This window comes from Montipora capricornis, chromosome 13 (assembly GCF_036669925.1).
Source record: "Montipora capricornis isolate CH-2021 chromosome 13, ASM3666992v2, whole genome shotgun sequence".
In the NCBI taxonomy this organism is placed as follows: domain Eukaryota; kingdom Metazoa; phylum Cnidaria; class Anthozoa; order Scleractinia; family Acroporidae; genus Montipora; species Montipora capricornis.
Window position 1 is genome coordinate 16,012,130 of NC_090895.1, and position 15,000 is coordinate 16,027,129.

The 15,000-nt window shown below is 40.3% G+C and overlaps 1 protein-coding gene across 6 annotated transcripts in view; it reads right to left on the reverse strand.

The window, feature by feature from the left end:
- Positions 1-3,217: 3,217 nt before the first annotated feature.
- LOC138029098 (NLR family CARD domain-containing protein 3-like) overlaps positions 3,218-15,000 on the reverse strand; it is a 38,128-nt gene continuing 26,345 nt past the window's right edge. For 4 of the 6 annotated variants that reach the window (XM_068876787.1, XM_068876791.1, XM_068876790.1 and 1 more), the window contains 3 exons: positions 11,261-11,312; positions 8,762-8,870; positions 3,305-7,021 (listed from right to left, as the gene is read on the reverse strand). In XM_068876787.1, the coding sequence (XP_068732888.1) occupies positions 4,302-7,021; positions 8,762-8,858 (2,817 nt within the window). In that variant the 5' untranslated portion in view covers positions 8,859-8,870; positions 11,261-11,312 and the 3' untranslated portion in view covers positions 3,305-4,301. Of the gene's footprint in view, positions 7,022-8,761; positions 8,871-11,260; positions 11,313-15,000 lie in introns of all 6 variants that reach the window. The other 2 variants (XM_068876789.1, XM_068876793.1) reach the window with 2 other exon arrangements.

The window sequence follows — 15,000 nt, forward strand, 5'->3', positions numbered from 1 at the left end:
TGTGATGAGGGAGGTTTCTCTTCAGCACCCAATTGTATCCTCGTCAGGCTACAATATCTGTGAGCTCATGCAAGCGCGCAAGAAACCGACGTCGCTAAGTGTGGATATTCTGCGTAGCATTTGCATTGAATTGGGCGTGGATGTCTCCGATATAACGCAAAGACGAAAGAATCCGTACATCAGTCGTCTGTCGCAGCTTGTGGACGAATGCAGCTGTGCCTCGTAAAACCGAGAGAATTAAATCAGCTGTTTACATTTATGCGATTATTTAGTAGGTAATTAGGTAATAGGTGAGGTGAGGTGAGGTGAGCTTTCCATAGAACCTTACAGTGACTGAGCCTCGGGGGGGAGGGGGATATAGGGCTATATAGGTATGTGCCGCCCCAAAGGGCATGGCTTTTCAGCCGTTTTGGTCATAAACAGGGTATCGATTTTGGCCCTTTTGGTCATAAATAGGGTATGGTTTTTGCACTTTAGTCTTGCATTGGGTATGTTTTCTAAGAAGAAGCTACTTTTTCATCATTGTCGATAAGACCATCAACAAAAGCCCTTCATAAATTATTTTTAGAGCAACTGTGCCAGCCGAAACGGCTATAAATAGAGTATCGAATTTTTGGTCAGATCATAAATAGGGTAGGGAAAATCACAAGTTTCGGTCATAGATAGGGTACGGGTTTTGGAAAGCGGGCCTCACACTTCCACCCATTTTTTTCTGGGAGTACCCACCCCCACCCCACGGGAACCGAGCCAAATTCTGTACACTGCGTACGTTACTCTAAACTACTTAACCTTCACCCAACTATAACAATGCTCGGCGAGTGGGACAGATATTCGTAAGCAGCACGTGTAAGTTAGCTGGTTTCTGAAAATATCTACACCGTGCCAAGATAGGCCCATTTCTCTTTAGGTTCCAGAAAGCGGTATGACGGCTGATGGGTCGACCACATGTTGTACTTTGTTGGTATGCAAGTGAAATTCCACCGAGAATCTAAAGAATGACCACAAAATCGCTTTCGAATATGTCGCGAAACACTCTGCAATACACTCTGTTCATTGAGAGATAAGTGCTTTGTTTATTTAGATACCGATGCGTTATTTACGTTTAGGCGGCATGAATTAAGTTGCTCTTCTGAGATAAAACTAATTTTCACTGTTCTGATTTGTGTGTCTGTCAGGTCGGTTTTATTTCATCAACAGGTTAACTGGCTTATCCTATGTTATTAAAGCAAAATTTCGCACATCAACAACACAGATACTTAAAACGACGTTGTTCGTGCATGACACAACAAAGCGAGAGCCAGAGTAGATTAGAGTGTGATTTAAGTTTGGTGTTTCTTGTCTTTTTTCTTCTTGTACGCGATGGTCAAGGTAAGTGCTACGTTTCACCGGCATTTAACAATTTAAACCCGTTTTTATGATGTTTCTGGCCTTTTCTTGTTGTTGTTTTTGCCTAGCATGGGGGGAGTTGTCTCACATCAGCTTACATTGTAATTTTCTCGAATTTTGACCGGCGTTCATTCAAAACTGCTAGTAGATCCCAAATAAATGAAACTGCAAACCTAAATCTCAATGACTGGACACTCTGTGGTTAAAATATCAGAAGATTTGAAACACTACCAGTCAGCTTTTTGCCTCGCTGGATTTGGATTATTTTTGAGTTTTCAACAAATAAGGAAAGTGTGTTTACTTAATCGGGGCTCAGTTCGCTTGAAAAGAACAAGAGATAAAATAATCACTATGTCTTGACCGAGGACGAGTCAATATATGCAATTAAAGTTGAGGAAGATTCACAGCGACGTAAACGTCTGTGTAGCAAGGAGCTAAAAGGTGTGAAATGTCGGATTCTCGCGGAGTGAAATGAGCTTCCGGTACGATATCCATTTTTCGTGGTTTTCTGCCGCTAAATGAAATACTTCAAAAACTAACTGGATTTCCTTTAGTTAGTTACCTAGGCCTTAAAACTGACAAAGTCTGAGCGAAATTGATTTTTTGACCGTGGCCACATTTTTTGAATTTTCTTTGATTTTTAGGGATATTCACTCTTAAGCGGTCACCCTCGATTAAGCGGTCAGTTTTCAAAGTTCCGAAAATTACTTCCCTTAATTAATGAAATTTTGACCTCTATTAAGCCGTAGCGGTCACCATTTCGAAGTCTCAACGTGACTTTTTCTATTGTCGACCGGTATTAAACGGTTGCACGGTGGCAATTACTTATTCATTCAGTGTCAAATAATGTAACACACGAGGTACAACAATTGATTTCCTTGTCAATTTTCGCAGATCATTAAAACGCCAGAAATGAATGTTTCTAATTTGAGGTCAAACGTCTGATCTGCACTGGAAATGGAATTCTTTCACTGAGTTTTGTTTCAACCAAATGATATTGACATGGCAACTAAAGACCAGAGCCTCCTCTGTTTACGCATTTTCCTTTAATAAGGACCTTTCCAGACTTTGACGGTCTCTTTAAAAGCTCAGTCACCATTAGTTACCATAAATTTAGGAACATGTCCGATTACATCAAAGTTTTCAGTCAAGTTGACGACAGAAACAGGCATGGATATCCAATTACTTTTGTTATCAGAACAAATAGGTTGTAAACAAATTTCAATCTAACTTTTTGTTGGTTTCTTTCTATGTTCTCCTTCTCAAAGAAGTTATCGTTGCTGTTCATTACATTAAGTTATTAACAGTGATGTAAAATAGCATTTTGATTGTATTTGATCTGTATTTCTTGCAACCTGTATTGGGCGGTCACCTTGTATTAAGCGGTCACTTAGCCATTCCCCGAGGGTGACCGCTTAATACAGGTTCGACTGTATTATTGTAAAACCCCCTAAAGAGGTCTACGTCAGATAGACAAAACGTTTCGGAGAAAAAAAGTTTTACAGATACAGTTTGCAGATTGCTGCTCACTAGTTTAGTTTTTTAAAATGACGTCGTGATATTTAATTGCAAGGGATTTTTTGATTCGGGCAAGAACACCAATGTGCATTGAAAGCTTCTCCCTAAGACTGACTACATGGTCTGACAAAGATAGATTGGGGTCTATCTTTCCCGCCTAAGTTGTTGGTTAAATAATTAGCATATAGAGGGTAGCTTCTCCATTGTTGTTCCTGTTTTACCTCGAGTTTTCTCGATGGACGCGGGGGGCAACTACTTTAAAAATACTGGTTGCCTAATAGACCATATTCAAAATGGAGATCAATAAATTATTCCTTCGTCTGTATTTTGTTCATGGAAAAATTCAAAAGTTAACAGTTAAGGCCCAAGTCTATGACATCAAGCGAAATGAATAGTTTCAACTTCAGTTTTTATTTTAAAGTCACACGAAAATACCTATTTACAAGAATGTGAAAAAAGAAAACATACAATGAATATAAACAGTATGACAAGGAGAGAAGAGACTGTGAAGGTGAGTTGCGTCTTGTGACGGTGAGCAACGCCTTGTGAAGATGAGTTATGCCTTGTGACGGCGAGTTACGCCTTGTGGCGTTGAGGTACGCCTTGTGGCGTTGAGTTACGCCTTGCGACCTCTAGTGAAGCGTTGTTACGATGAGTTGCACCTTGGAATGGTGAGTTACGCGTTGTGATGACGTGTTACGCATTGCCACGATGTGTTACCCCTTGTGACGATGGGTTACATGCCGTTATGTTTCGTCACTGTGTAAGAACTTATGATTTTACTTTAAATTTTATTAAATGATGTGATGCTGTGTCTTAAGTTTAGTTAAATCTTTGTGCACCATGGTCGCGAAAGCAAAAGTTCTCTCTCATGATCTCACTACACTTATGCATGAATAGCTTGTGCAACCCGGTACCCTGTCCATCTTCATCTCATCTTCAGAGCGTTCGTACAATTCCAGTTATAGCATTCTTTAGCCATATTGCACAATATGAAGGATGTGACCAGTGTATTTGTCACTTCCATTTCCTACAAGTTATTAAAGTTTCCAGAGTCAAGTCATTTCAATTAAAACTATTGCTTGCCATTTGCTGTACAATTGTTAAAAGGATCCTTATTGAAAATTCAAACCCTTTGAGAATAAAAGATTTTGGTGCAGCTATTTCGATATCATTTATATGCCATGATTATTTGAATGCCATGATATAAGGTAAATACAATACAGAAAGAATCTTAGCCCCGCAACGTTTAAATTGGGTACAACACAAGGTTAGCCGATTTGGCGGATTAATCACGTTCAAATAAGGCTAGAAATTCTAATACATTTCAACAATTCTTTCGGGCTCTGACCGAAGGGAGGATTAATTTCAAAATGTTTTGGCAATGGCCAATACGATTAGTATGAAATACGTTCAACTAGGCCAAAGGGCCCTGTCAGTTCTTTTACTTTAGCCAATGCAGCAGCACCTGAGTCACCGATTCCATTGCCAGACAAACCCAACAGTGTCAGCGTTGAATTGATTTCCAGTGCTTTAGCCAGTGCAGCAGCACCTGAGTCACCGATTTTATTAAAATTCAAATACAACCTTGTTAGTGTTGAATTGATTTCCACTGCTTTAGCCAGAGCAGCAGCACCTGAGTCACCGATTTTATTATCAGACAAATCCAGTTGTGTCAGCGTTGAATTGATTTGCACACCTTTAGCGAGTGCAGCAGCACCTGAGTCACTGATTCCATTGTCAGACAAACTCAACTTTGTCAACGTTGCATTGATTTCCACTGGTTTAGCCAGTGCAGCAGCACCTGAGTCACCGATTTTATTGAAATTCAAATGCAACTTTGTCAGCGTCGAATTGATTTCCACTGCTTTAGCCAGAACAGCAGCACCCGAGTCACCGATTTCATTGCCAGACAAATGCAACTTTGTCAGCGTTAAATTGATTTCCATTGCTTTAGCCAGTGCAGCAGCACCTAAATCACCGATTTTATTGGAATGCAAATCCAATTTTGTCATCGTTGAATTGATTTCCACTGCTTCAGCCAGCGCAGCAGCACCCGAGTCACCGATTTTATTGGAATGCAAATACAACTTTGTCATCGTTGAATTGATTTCCACTGCTTTAGCCAGTGCTGCAGCACCTGAGTCACCGATTCCATTGTTAGACAAATTCAACTCTGTCAGCGTTGAATTGATTTCCACTGCCTTAGCCAGTGCAGCAGTACCTGAGTCACCCATGCCACTGTAAGACAAATCCAACTCTGTTAGCGTTGAATTGATTTCCACCGCCTTTGCCAGTGCAGCAATACCTGAGTCACCCATTACATTGCTAGACAAATCCAACGATGTTAGCGTTGAATTGATTTCCACTGCTTTAGCCAGAACAGCAGCACCCGAGTCACCGATTTCATCGGAATGCAAATCCAACGTTGTTAGCGTTGAATTCATTTCCACTGCTTTAGCCAGTGCAGCAGCTCCCGAGTCGCCAGTTACATTGCCACACAACTCCAACCTTTTCAGCGTTGAATTGATTTCCACTGCTTTAGCCAGAGCAACAGCACCCGAGTCACCGATTCCATTTCGATACAAATGCAACTTTGTCACCGTTGAGTTTGCTGCCATTGTGTGAGCTATTATAGCACCGCCACTGTCACCTATCTGCCATAGACACGAAATACGCTGAATTTCGAGAAGCGAACCAAGAGAACGCGCCAATTCTTTTCCAAAGGTACCCTGTTCGTTTTCACTCTCCTTAATACAATTCAATGCAGTGCATAGATAGTTATCACTTTCGTCCTCACTTGATTCGTTGATTTGACTTGCTATACCTGCCATAAGCGCCATGGCTTTTGCCTCGCACCGTTGAGCCAAGATACCACATGTAAACATGAGGACCTGTTGAAACTCCTTAAAATATCTTGTGTCAGCAAGTAAGCCATCAGGACTAATTTCCTCATTGACAAGCTGGCAACTGAGATAAAATGCAGCAAAGAACTCCTGAAAGCTCTTGTGGAGAAACCCATAGCACCAGCTCGGTCTTCGTTTGCTGCGTCCAGGCTGAGCCGACAGAAATCCCATTTCAGGTATTGAGTTGCTGGTACCATTTCGGAATGCACTGTCGTCGAAATACATCTCATCGTTGAGCAGGCCATGCAACGCTATACATCCAAGATGCTTTAATTCAGGGTGGTATAATTGTGTTAGGTCTTCGTCGGTTTTTGGTAATTCTTTCTTTTCGCTATACCTTCTCAGCACACACTGCACTATTTCGTGGTAAAGCAGAGTTCTACCTTTTGGCAAATCTCCTTGGAAGTCTTCGCAAAGGAGGCAAAGAAGGGCTGTATTTAATGGATTTGCAGTTAGCTCGCTAAGGCTTGTGTCTGTGCCCAGCTTGTCCAATAGCTTTTTCGCCAGATTTTCGTCGGTTTTGAAATATCTTCGGATAAAACCTTTAGTAGCGTCTTCGGTAAATCCTTCGACCTCTAGCAGGGTGTCACAGCATTCCCGTACTTTCATCCCAGCTTTGTGGCGAGCTGTAACCACTAAGTAACATTTCGGAAGCATTCTCCCTTGAACGATTTCTTTATAGACGGGTATATAATCGATTGGCAACTCATCCAATCCGTCAAGTACCAGCAAAACCTTTGACTGATAGCTCTGAACGAACCTGAAAAACTTTTCCTTTTGTTTCTCCTCGATGTCTCGCGGTAAAAGCTGGTCATCAATAGCCTCCCATAACTTAGAGTTAATGTCTCTACATTTCAACAACAGCAACACTTGGACATCAGGAAACGAATCTTCAACTTTACATTTCTGGGCCCAGTCGTAAGCAACCTTGTTACAATAGGTTGTCTTTCCCATGCCTGGCTGTCCTTCAATCAAAACTTTTTTGGGTTGTGAACATTCCTCATGTGGTGTGAAGATTTCCAACATGTTGACAATAGAGTCAGTCTTTACTCCTCGTTCTTTTTTCCTGCTGACCATTTTAAGCCTGGTAAAAATGTTGACAAGATGGAATCTAAACTCGTCGTTCCACAGAAATGGCTTGAGCCACCCTTCGCGATTTTTGTACAGTTGTCGAATAACGTCGATAAGGTCAGCCACTGGCCCAAAAGCATCTGAAAGAGAGTAAATCATTACTTGAAAATAAAAACGCAGTTGTTCTCCCAGCGTTGAATAGTTGAGAATGATATTTACACCTTAGTTGCGTTAAGGTCGACAGTATTTATAATTGATAGTGAAATATGTGAGTGTCATATATAAATTGAACTTCGGGTTGTGACCACTCTAAGCGCGAATGACCATCGCAATTCATAGAGTAGGTTCGGCAGTTGCAAAGGATGCCTAAAAAAATTCCAGCCCTGAACTGGACTCGACCCCATGACTATGCGATTTTCCTACGCCGCTCTATCATCTGATCTCTTAACCATTTGGAAGCGAGTCCGTTGTGTGTTCATACCATAGACATATATCTCTGATGGCTGAGATGATAGAGCATTGCAGTGCAATCACACGGTCATTGGTCCGAGTCCCGTTAAGACCTTAATTTTTCTTCTTTGCTTCTGCGCAAGTCGCCCTATAAATCCAGTGATCAATTTCGCTTCCAGTCAGTACAAATAATGATGCATTTCCCCTACCACGGAATACTTGGAAGTTAAAAAATTGTTTCCAGCAAATAAACAATTAGTATGGGAAATGGTATGAACTTGCTCGTAAATTTCGTGATTATGGCCACAAGTGATGTACTAAAAGTGCTTAAACTTGCACGAGCTGTAGGAGAGCACGTTTTGGCTCAGGTCTCGAGTCGCTAGAGTAACAGCAAAACATCTTTGCTGAACAGAGCAGAGTTGGCTGGTTCAGTGTTTTTGCTATTAGCAGCAGAGAAGCTTCTTCATCGTCAGCACCTTCCCTTTGATGCTTGAATAGACTTTGGGTATGGACTTTATACTGGAACTCTGCATTTCGCAGGACAAAATCACCAGCTGACGAGACACAAGGAACAAGGCAAAACCTCGCTTGTAAGGATCAAATGAAGCAAGAATAGAAGTATGGACTTACCTTGAGCAATAGCACAAAGAAAGAAGATGCTTAACCTGGTTTTGCACATGGCTATATTCGATTGCAATTTCATTTGCATAACAATGCCTCTTTGAAACATAGGTGAATTGCACATGTGTAAGGAAGTACGCATAATAAGGGAGAATGTGGATGGTGAAAGAGAATTGAAAATTTAAGCCTCACTAACAGTTAGGGTTAAGGGTATAATTCAAGCTTGTTACTGTACATGTAAATGTGGCTTCTTTTTTAATATCGATGTCTCGTACATTTTCGAGACACAACTTTGCCATTTGCGTCTTCTCGACTCACGGATGGTTCTGTTTCAGTGCAGATGTCCTGTACAGTTATCCTTAATGGCTATCAAATTCGGATATACATGTACTACATGACAACATCTTTAAGCACCACTAGTAAGTCAAATTACTTCTCATAATAAATTAAAATACCTCACATGTTAAGCAAATTACCAACTGCTGATTTTATATGTGGATAGAGAAGATTTGGACAGATTCCTACAACGACCACAAAGTCTTTAAGCTTTGGTAAGCTAGAAAATAGTACTGAGTCCTGTGTAGAAAGGTTACATCTCACACTTGCAAAGTATGCTTGTTCATTTTTTAAAACCAAAATCATGTTATTTTGTAAAACTATGATTGTCATCAAGATATCTTATCCAATGCAATGGTTGGACTGAGTCATAACACCCTTAAAAATTATCTCAATCTCCTCAACCATGCACAATGATTGTCATCAGGATATCTTGCCCATAATGAACCAGTAAATAGAACAAAAAAAATTACCAGAATCTTCACGTTTCTTTTTCTTCCCCCGGTATATTTGCACAAGACTGTCCCACAGAACATCCTTTACAGACTTCTGACCTTGCTTTTTAGACATCTTCTTTCACCACTGTACAAGGAAACAGGATTTCAGTGACACAGGGGTCAGTGTTTTGTACATGTAAAAAAATAAGACCAAGATTAATCAGCATCCCAACCATTTATCAGCTTCACCTGTTCAGCTATAGTTCAAGCAGGAAGGACGGTTTTAAAAGTCTTTTTCTTTTTAATTGAGAGCTATGGGATTAAGTGACGTGAGGTGGGAGGAGAGGTAAGAACCAGCCCAGTGCTCAGAAGTACCAGTGGCAGCATGGTTCCGTGCATGCACTCTTCACATGCACTCTTCACACCAAGGGACTAACTGGAAAATCAGCTGTCATACTTACTTCCACCCCAAACATACACTACAGGGAAGGAAGGAAGGGTAGAGTCAAAGATGTGGAAGAAACATGCTGGCAAGTTAAGAGTGGGCGACATTAAGTAGATCTCGTTGTAGTTTTCAGGGTTTCACGGTGTGAACGTACACAAGGTTTTGAAGTGGGCCACAACTGAGTCCTTTGGCTGGATTTTAATCTGGGCCAAATGCAATGGAGACACACTGATTTGAAAAGCATAGCTTTTCCAAGTTTTATTTGGGACTTCAGATCCAACTACACATACTAGTGCCACAAGAATAACAATTTCAAAACAATGGCAAAGGATGGATTGCTCATGTTTACAGAAATTAACTTCACGGCTGCAGGCTTGTAATACAAGACTGAAGGCCTCGTACTCTCAGAATATCTAGAATTTATTTGCCAGCTAAACCTAGGGCTTAACACCCCTCACCCCAAAAGGCATAACCTCTTTATTGGACTCTTTGTCTTGCCAGAGGCCGGGAAAGTTTATTACTAAAACAAAGAAGTCGGGAATTTGAAGTTGATGTTGTGTGTCCCAGTGCTTGCACCCTGTTCGGGAATGATAGAAAGACTTCGAGCCAAGGACAGCAATGAAAAGTGAGGAATTTTCTCATTGAATGTAGTAGTAAGTGTCTTTATACCTATTCTGACCACGTCCTTTAAAATATAGGTGAAGTTGCTCAAAATTCCACATACAGGCCCCAAGCATGGCTCAAATATGCATTCCTTAAGCCCTTTATACATGCATCTATGCTTGGGCGAAGAAAGGATACTCAAAAAAGCTTTATTCTGATGAAATACTGGGATTATCCTTCTTAAGAAAAGTCAATCGTCACCGTGTGCAGTGAACATATTATTTTTATCTTGCACATGTGAGGACATGGGTGTCGTCATGGTAAACTAACATAATTATCCAATAAAACGTGAGCTTCCCCTTCATTGTAAGATACTCTTGTGCTGTAATACAGTTCTTCTTTACAACATTAACATTTTTTTGCACAATTTGGCATGATCATGGTATGTTTTTCATAACTTTCATATCTTGTTTCATATTACGCAACATGCGCGATTTAGCATATTTTCTTAAGTATGGTGCTCCGCGCACGGAACTCCGCTAATATGTTTTAAATTTTGTCTCTTTTAGGGGTAACAAAAAACTTGGCCCTAGCCCAGATTGGTCTCCTTTATGGGTTTAATTCAAAAATTCCAAGAAGCATCCCTGCCCCTTCATCATCGTTCCTATCCACAAGAAGGGTGGAAAAGATAACAGAGAAAACTACCGTAAATATTCACTCACCTCCATCGCATGTAATCATAAAGTTAGCGACAAAATTGTCAAAGATCGAGTAGTAAACTTCTGGCGGACCCTAGAAGTCTTTAACTCAAACCAATTTGGTTTCCTTGAAGGAAGACCAACTCTAACTCAGTTGCAGTGTTGTTTTGATTACTGGGATTTCTCGAAAAAGAAACCAAGAGGTACTGATGTTATATTCTCAGATTTCTCAAAAGCGTTCATCTCCGTACCTCACGAACGGCTGTTGCTGAAATTAAATTGCCACCTTGTTTTTCGAGGAACTTACTCATCTTGGTCTTGCGTCCTGTCGGGGGTCCCAACGGGCACAATCTTGGGACTAATTTAATTATTTTGTTTCTAATTTATGCTAATGATAATTATATCTTCTAATATCTCCTCTACTTTGAGTATGTTTGCTGATGACACAAAAATATACAGACAGCTGTCACACAAAGCAAGGTACACTGAAGCCCTATAATCTGATGTAGATCTGGTGTACAATCTGATGCCTCCTGGGCATCTAAATAGCAACTGCGCCATAACTCCGACATGTGCGAAGTTATACGTATAACGCACAAACGAGATCTTTTCTTCCCCAAATATTCATTGGATAGAGGCTTAAAACCAGAAGGTGCGTGTCCTCCTAGAAATGTAGAAGGGCTTGCATTGATTGAAATGAAGGTTGATAGAAAGTGTTACTGTTAATTTGTTATCACAAAAACAAGTCAAGTTGAATTGTTTCAAAATTGGTTAGGATTACCCTCTCACCTCCGCACAGACTCCCACTGACAGCGGGCGCCTGTTTTCCTCTCTGAGTCTCCTAGTATAATTAGAAGAGAAAGAGAAAGAGAGAGAGGATTACCTACAATCGTTAAGAGGGTGTCTCTTAACTACAGAAAGACAATACAACAATTTGGTTTTATCAACGGAGTTGATAATGTAAATTGGCCACCGTACAGAGATTCTAAAAGCTGACGTTTCCAGGAATTATGGGTTAAGCTTCGTTTATATAGTAGAGTAGGAGCTACGCTATTGGTGGTAACATGGCAACGTGAAAAATATAAATATATTAGTTAAATGAAAAGCGTTAATACCGTGAGGATTAAGGGTGCCGATTTGGAATATGAATTTTTGTTCCAGATTCTTGCGGCTTTCCGTCGTAATTAGATGTAGGGAAAGGCCGCAGATAACGATGTGTTTTTTGGAGTGTGTTGTATTCATTGTCACATCCATGACATGTCAAGAACTCCATTCCTTATTCTCAGTTTCTTAGACTTCGACGTCTATGTAGTGATGACTCCGACTTTTCCAGCAAATCAGAAGAGATGTGCCATTTCTTCAAAAAACGTGGTTATCCTGTTTCTGTGGTCAAAGTGGGCCATCATCGCACCCAACAATTTGATCAACAGTCAGCACTACAAACGTCACAAAAAGATAAGAATGACAGAATTCCATTCACCCTCACTTTCCATCCTCATAATCACGCAGTCAAAAGTATCATTCTTAATAATTTTAAATTACTCCAAAATGATCCCGAGACTGGTAGAATCTTTTCGAAACCTCCACTTATTTCACTTAAACGCGACAAAAACGTAGGCAACTTTTTAGTTAGAAGCGCGCTCAAAACTAACGAGCAACCCGGAACTTTCAAATGTGCGCGCTCACGATGCAAAACTTGTCTTTTCATTGTTAACACTAGCAAGATATCGGGACCTAAGCGATCTGTTAAGATCACCGATCGTTTCACATGTACCTCCGCAAGTGTCATTTATTGCATAACCTGTACGTTATGCAATAAATTATACATTGGCGAGACAGGTAGACGACTAGGCAACCAATTCCGCGAACACCTTTGCGATGTTGAAAAGAATGACAAGGATGCATCTAAGCCAGTCGCTCGCCATTTTAATCTCCCTAACCACTCCACAAAACACATGGCTATCTGCGGCCTTTCCCTAAATCTAGGTACGACAGAAAGCCGCAAGAATCTGGAACAAAATTCATCTTCCAAATCGGCACCCTTAATCCTCACGGTATTAACGAACGCTTTTCATTTAACTAATATATTCCTATTTTTCACGTTGCCATGTTACCACCAATAGCGTAGTTCCTACTCTTCTATATAAACTAAGCTTAACCCATAATTCCTCGATTCGCTCTGACGAAGGGCTAACGCTCGAAACGTCAGCTTTTAGAATCTCTGTACGGTGGCTAATTTACATTATAAACTCCGTTGATAATTCCACATTTTTGTATACTACTTCCCCACCGTCGCAGCACAACATTTTCTTTAGAAACTTCCCCATTCATAGAGAAAGACAATGGTTGCTAAGGAATCTTTTCAGTCAAGAGCCCTACATAAAGGTTGCATGGATGGTTCTTTGAACTAACTTTTCATTGGAAATCTGGTATCACTTCAATCACAAGGCGCATGTGCAACTAGTGCCAGTCCTCTGCCGTGTGTTTCAGTAAAAAATAATTATGTCAAAACTCTCAGGAAACGAAAGGAAGTGGCGGTCTTTTTTCACCTGATGGGAACCGTCCCGTCATTTTTCATAAATTGTAGCATTGAATTTGTATTTGGACACAAAAAAGAACAGATATATTAAAAAGTGTATCAAAGGAGGGCCAGCCGGTTTTTTTTTAATCCATGCTACAGATTTTCTGTTAGAATCTTTTCATGCTGTTGCGTTGACAATTATTTCTGAACTAGATGCTTCTGTGAGGCATACGCTGGCTTGAGTGTGGTAGGGGCTACAGAAAATCAGTAGGCAGTGAATTGTGTGGTATTGAGATACGGCATACCAGTGTCTGAGGAATGACAAATAAAGGAGAAGCGAGAAACATTGGCTTCTGGGCTGAAATGTTGATAATTTTCAAGTTCCCTCACAACTTCTTTTCACCACAAGTGTGCCCTCTGAGCATCTGAAAGCTTTGTAATACTAAATTTCACTGAAGTCAAGCCCTGTTTCGCGGGGTTAATGTTAGGATGGGAGACCAAAACAATAAACCTCTTATAAAAAACAGAAACATCTGACCGAAAATACTATTAACGCTAACAAATGCGAACTCAGCAAGGTACAGATTCTGTTAGCTTGCTTTATGCAAAACAAATATTGATGAAAAAGCAAATAACTATTGATACACAGTTTTCAGAAAGAGCAGAAGGAAGTTTCCCGGACGGTCGATCGAGAATAAAATATTTACGACATGAAAACAACATTAATTTTGAACCGAGAATATAGAATATAAAAAGTTACGATCAGCGACAAACATTTTGGGAGATTTTTGCTACGTTCAAGTAAATTGCAAAATCGAAAGTGACATGGCCGGAATTCAGCGGGCGCCGTGATTATGTTACCGCGGCATGTTTACTCGCCAAACAGTGAAGCATCTGTGTCAAATGATGGCAAGATACCGGGTTTTTGTAAGTTTCTTTTTCTGTCAAGTGTTATAAAGTTTGACAATGAAATGAGCGAAGTCAAAACAAAGATCACAATCGCCCAACTCTTGTTTATGCAAAGTCAAAATGTACTCTCCAAGACGCGTACGACGTTATTTATCACCAGGTAATTCCATCATTTTGGAAATAGCAGCTACTTTATTATTCATCTGCGTCACAAGTTTTCACTGATTTTGGGGCTCATTTTGTTGAAATTCAAGCACGCTTCCAACAGGCCTGTGAACCCTTCCTGCTTACAGAGCAATACTAAAAAACTTCTCCCATATCACATTTGAACCTTAAGCTCGGAAATTCAATACACAACATGATATTATAATTCACAAAGGCAGAAAATACCACAGAATCCTTTTGCAGCGAGATATTTATTGAAACAAACAACATATTTGCTCTTAGAGGCGAAAACCTCTTCCTATTTCATTGCGTGCGTGAAGACAAGAAACTCAATCGTGTCAAATTACCATGTACTTCAGGGAAATATTACAGCTCACTTTGATTTCGTCTCGCCGGGCGATAGATTGTTGTCGAAGTCCATTGCTCGTCGCTTTTAAGATTCCTGCCTATTTTATTCAACTGACTTTCCATTATTGAGCTCCATAAGGGTATATTTTGTTTAAGGATCCACTAAAACGCCATTCGCGTTACATGACTTTCGACGCAATTGCAGGCTAAGTTAATGATTCTACTGTGTCCACCAGAGAAATCTACGCAGTTCCACTACCCTCTCGATTCTAAAAAAATACGCGCAGAAGGCTCTATGCACAAAGACACCACTTACCAGGGGAGTGACAGGCAAGACTTTTACCGACACGGAAAAAAAAAAAAAAAAAGAAAAAGAAAAAAAAGAAAAAAAATAAAACACAAACTAAACGCAGACCTCGACTGGGTTTGCCCATAGGCAACCCAGTAAAAACATAGTTTACCAAATATGGGAGTTGAACCGGACAAAGAAATGCTAATTATCAAATAATTAGGATAGTATGCGCACTCTCATTGGTCAATAGCTGTGTTTAGATGAGAGTATGTAAACACCGCTGTGACATCTCAT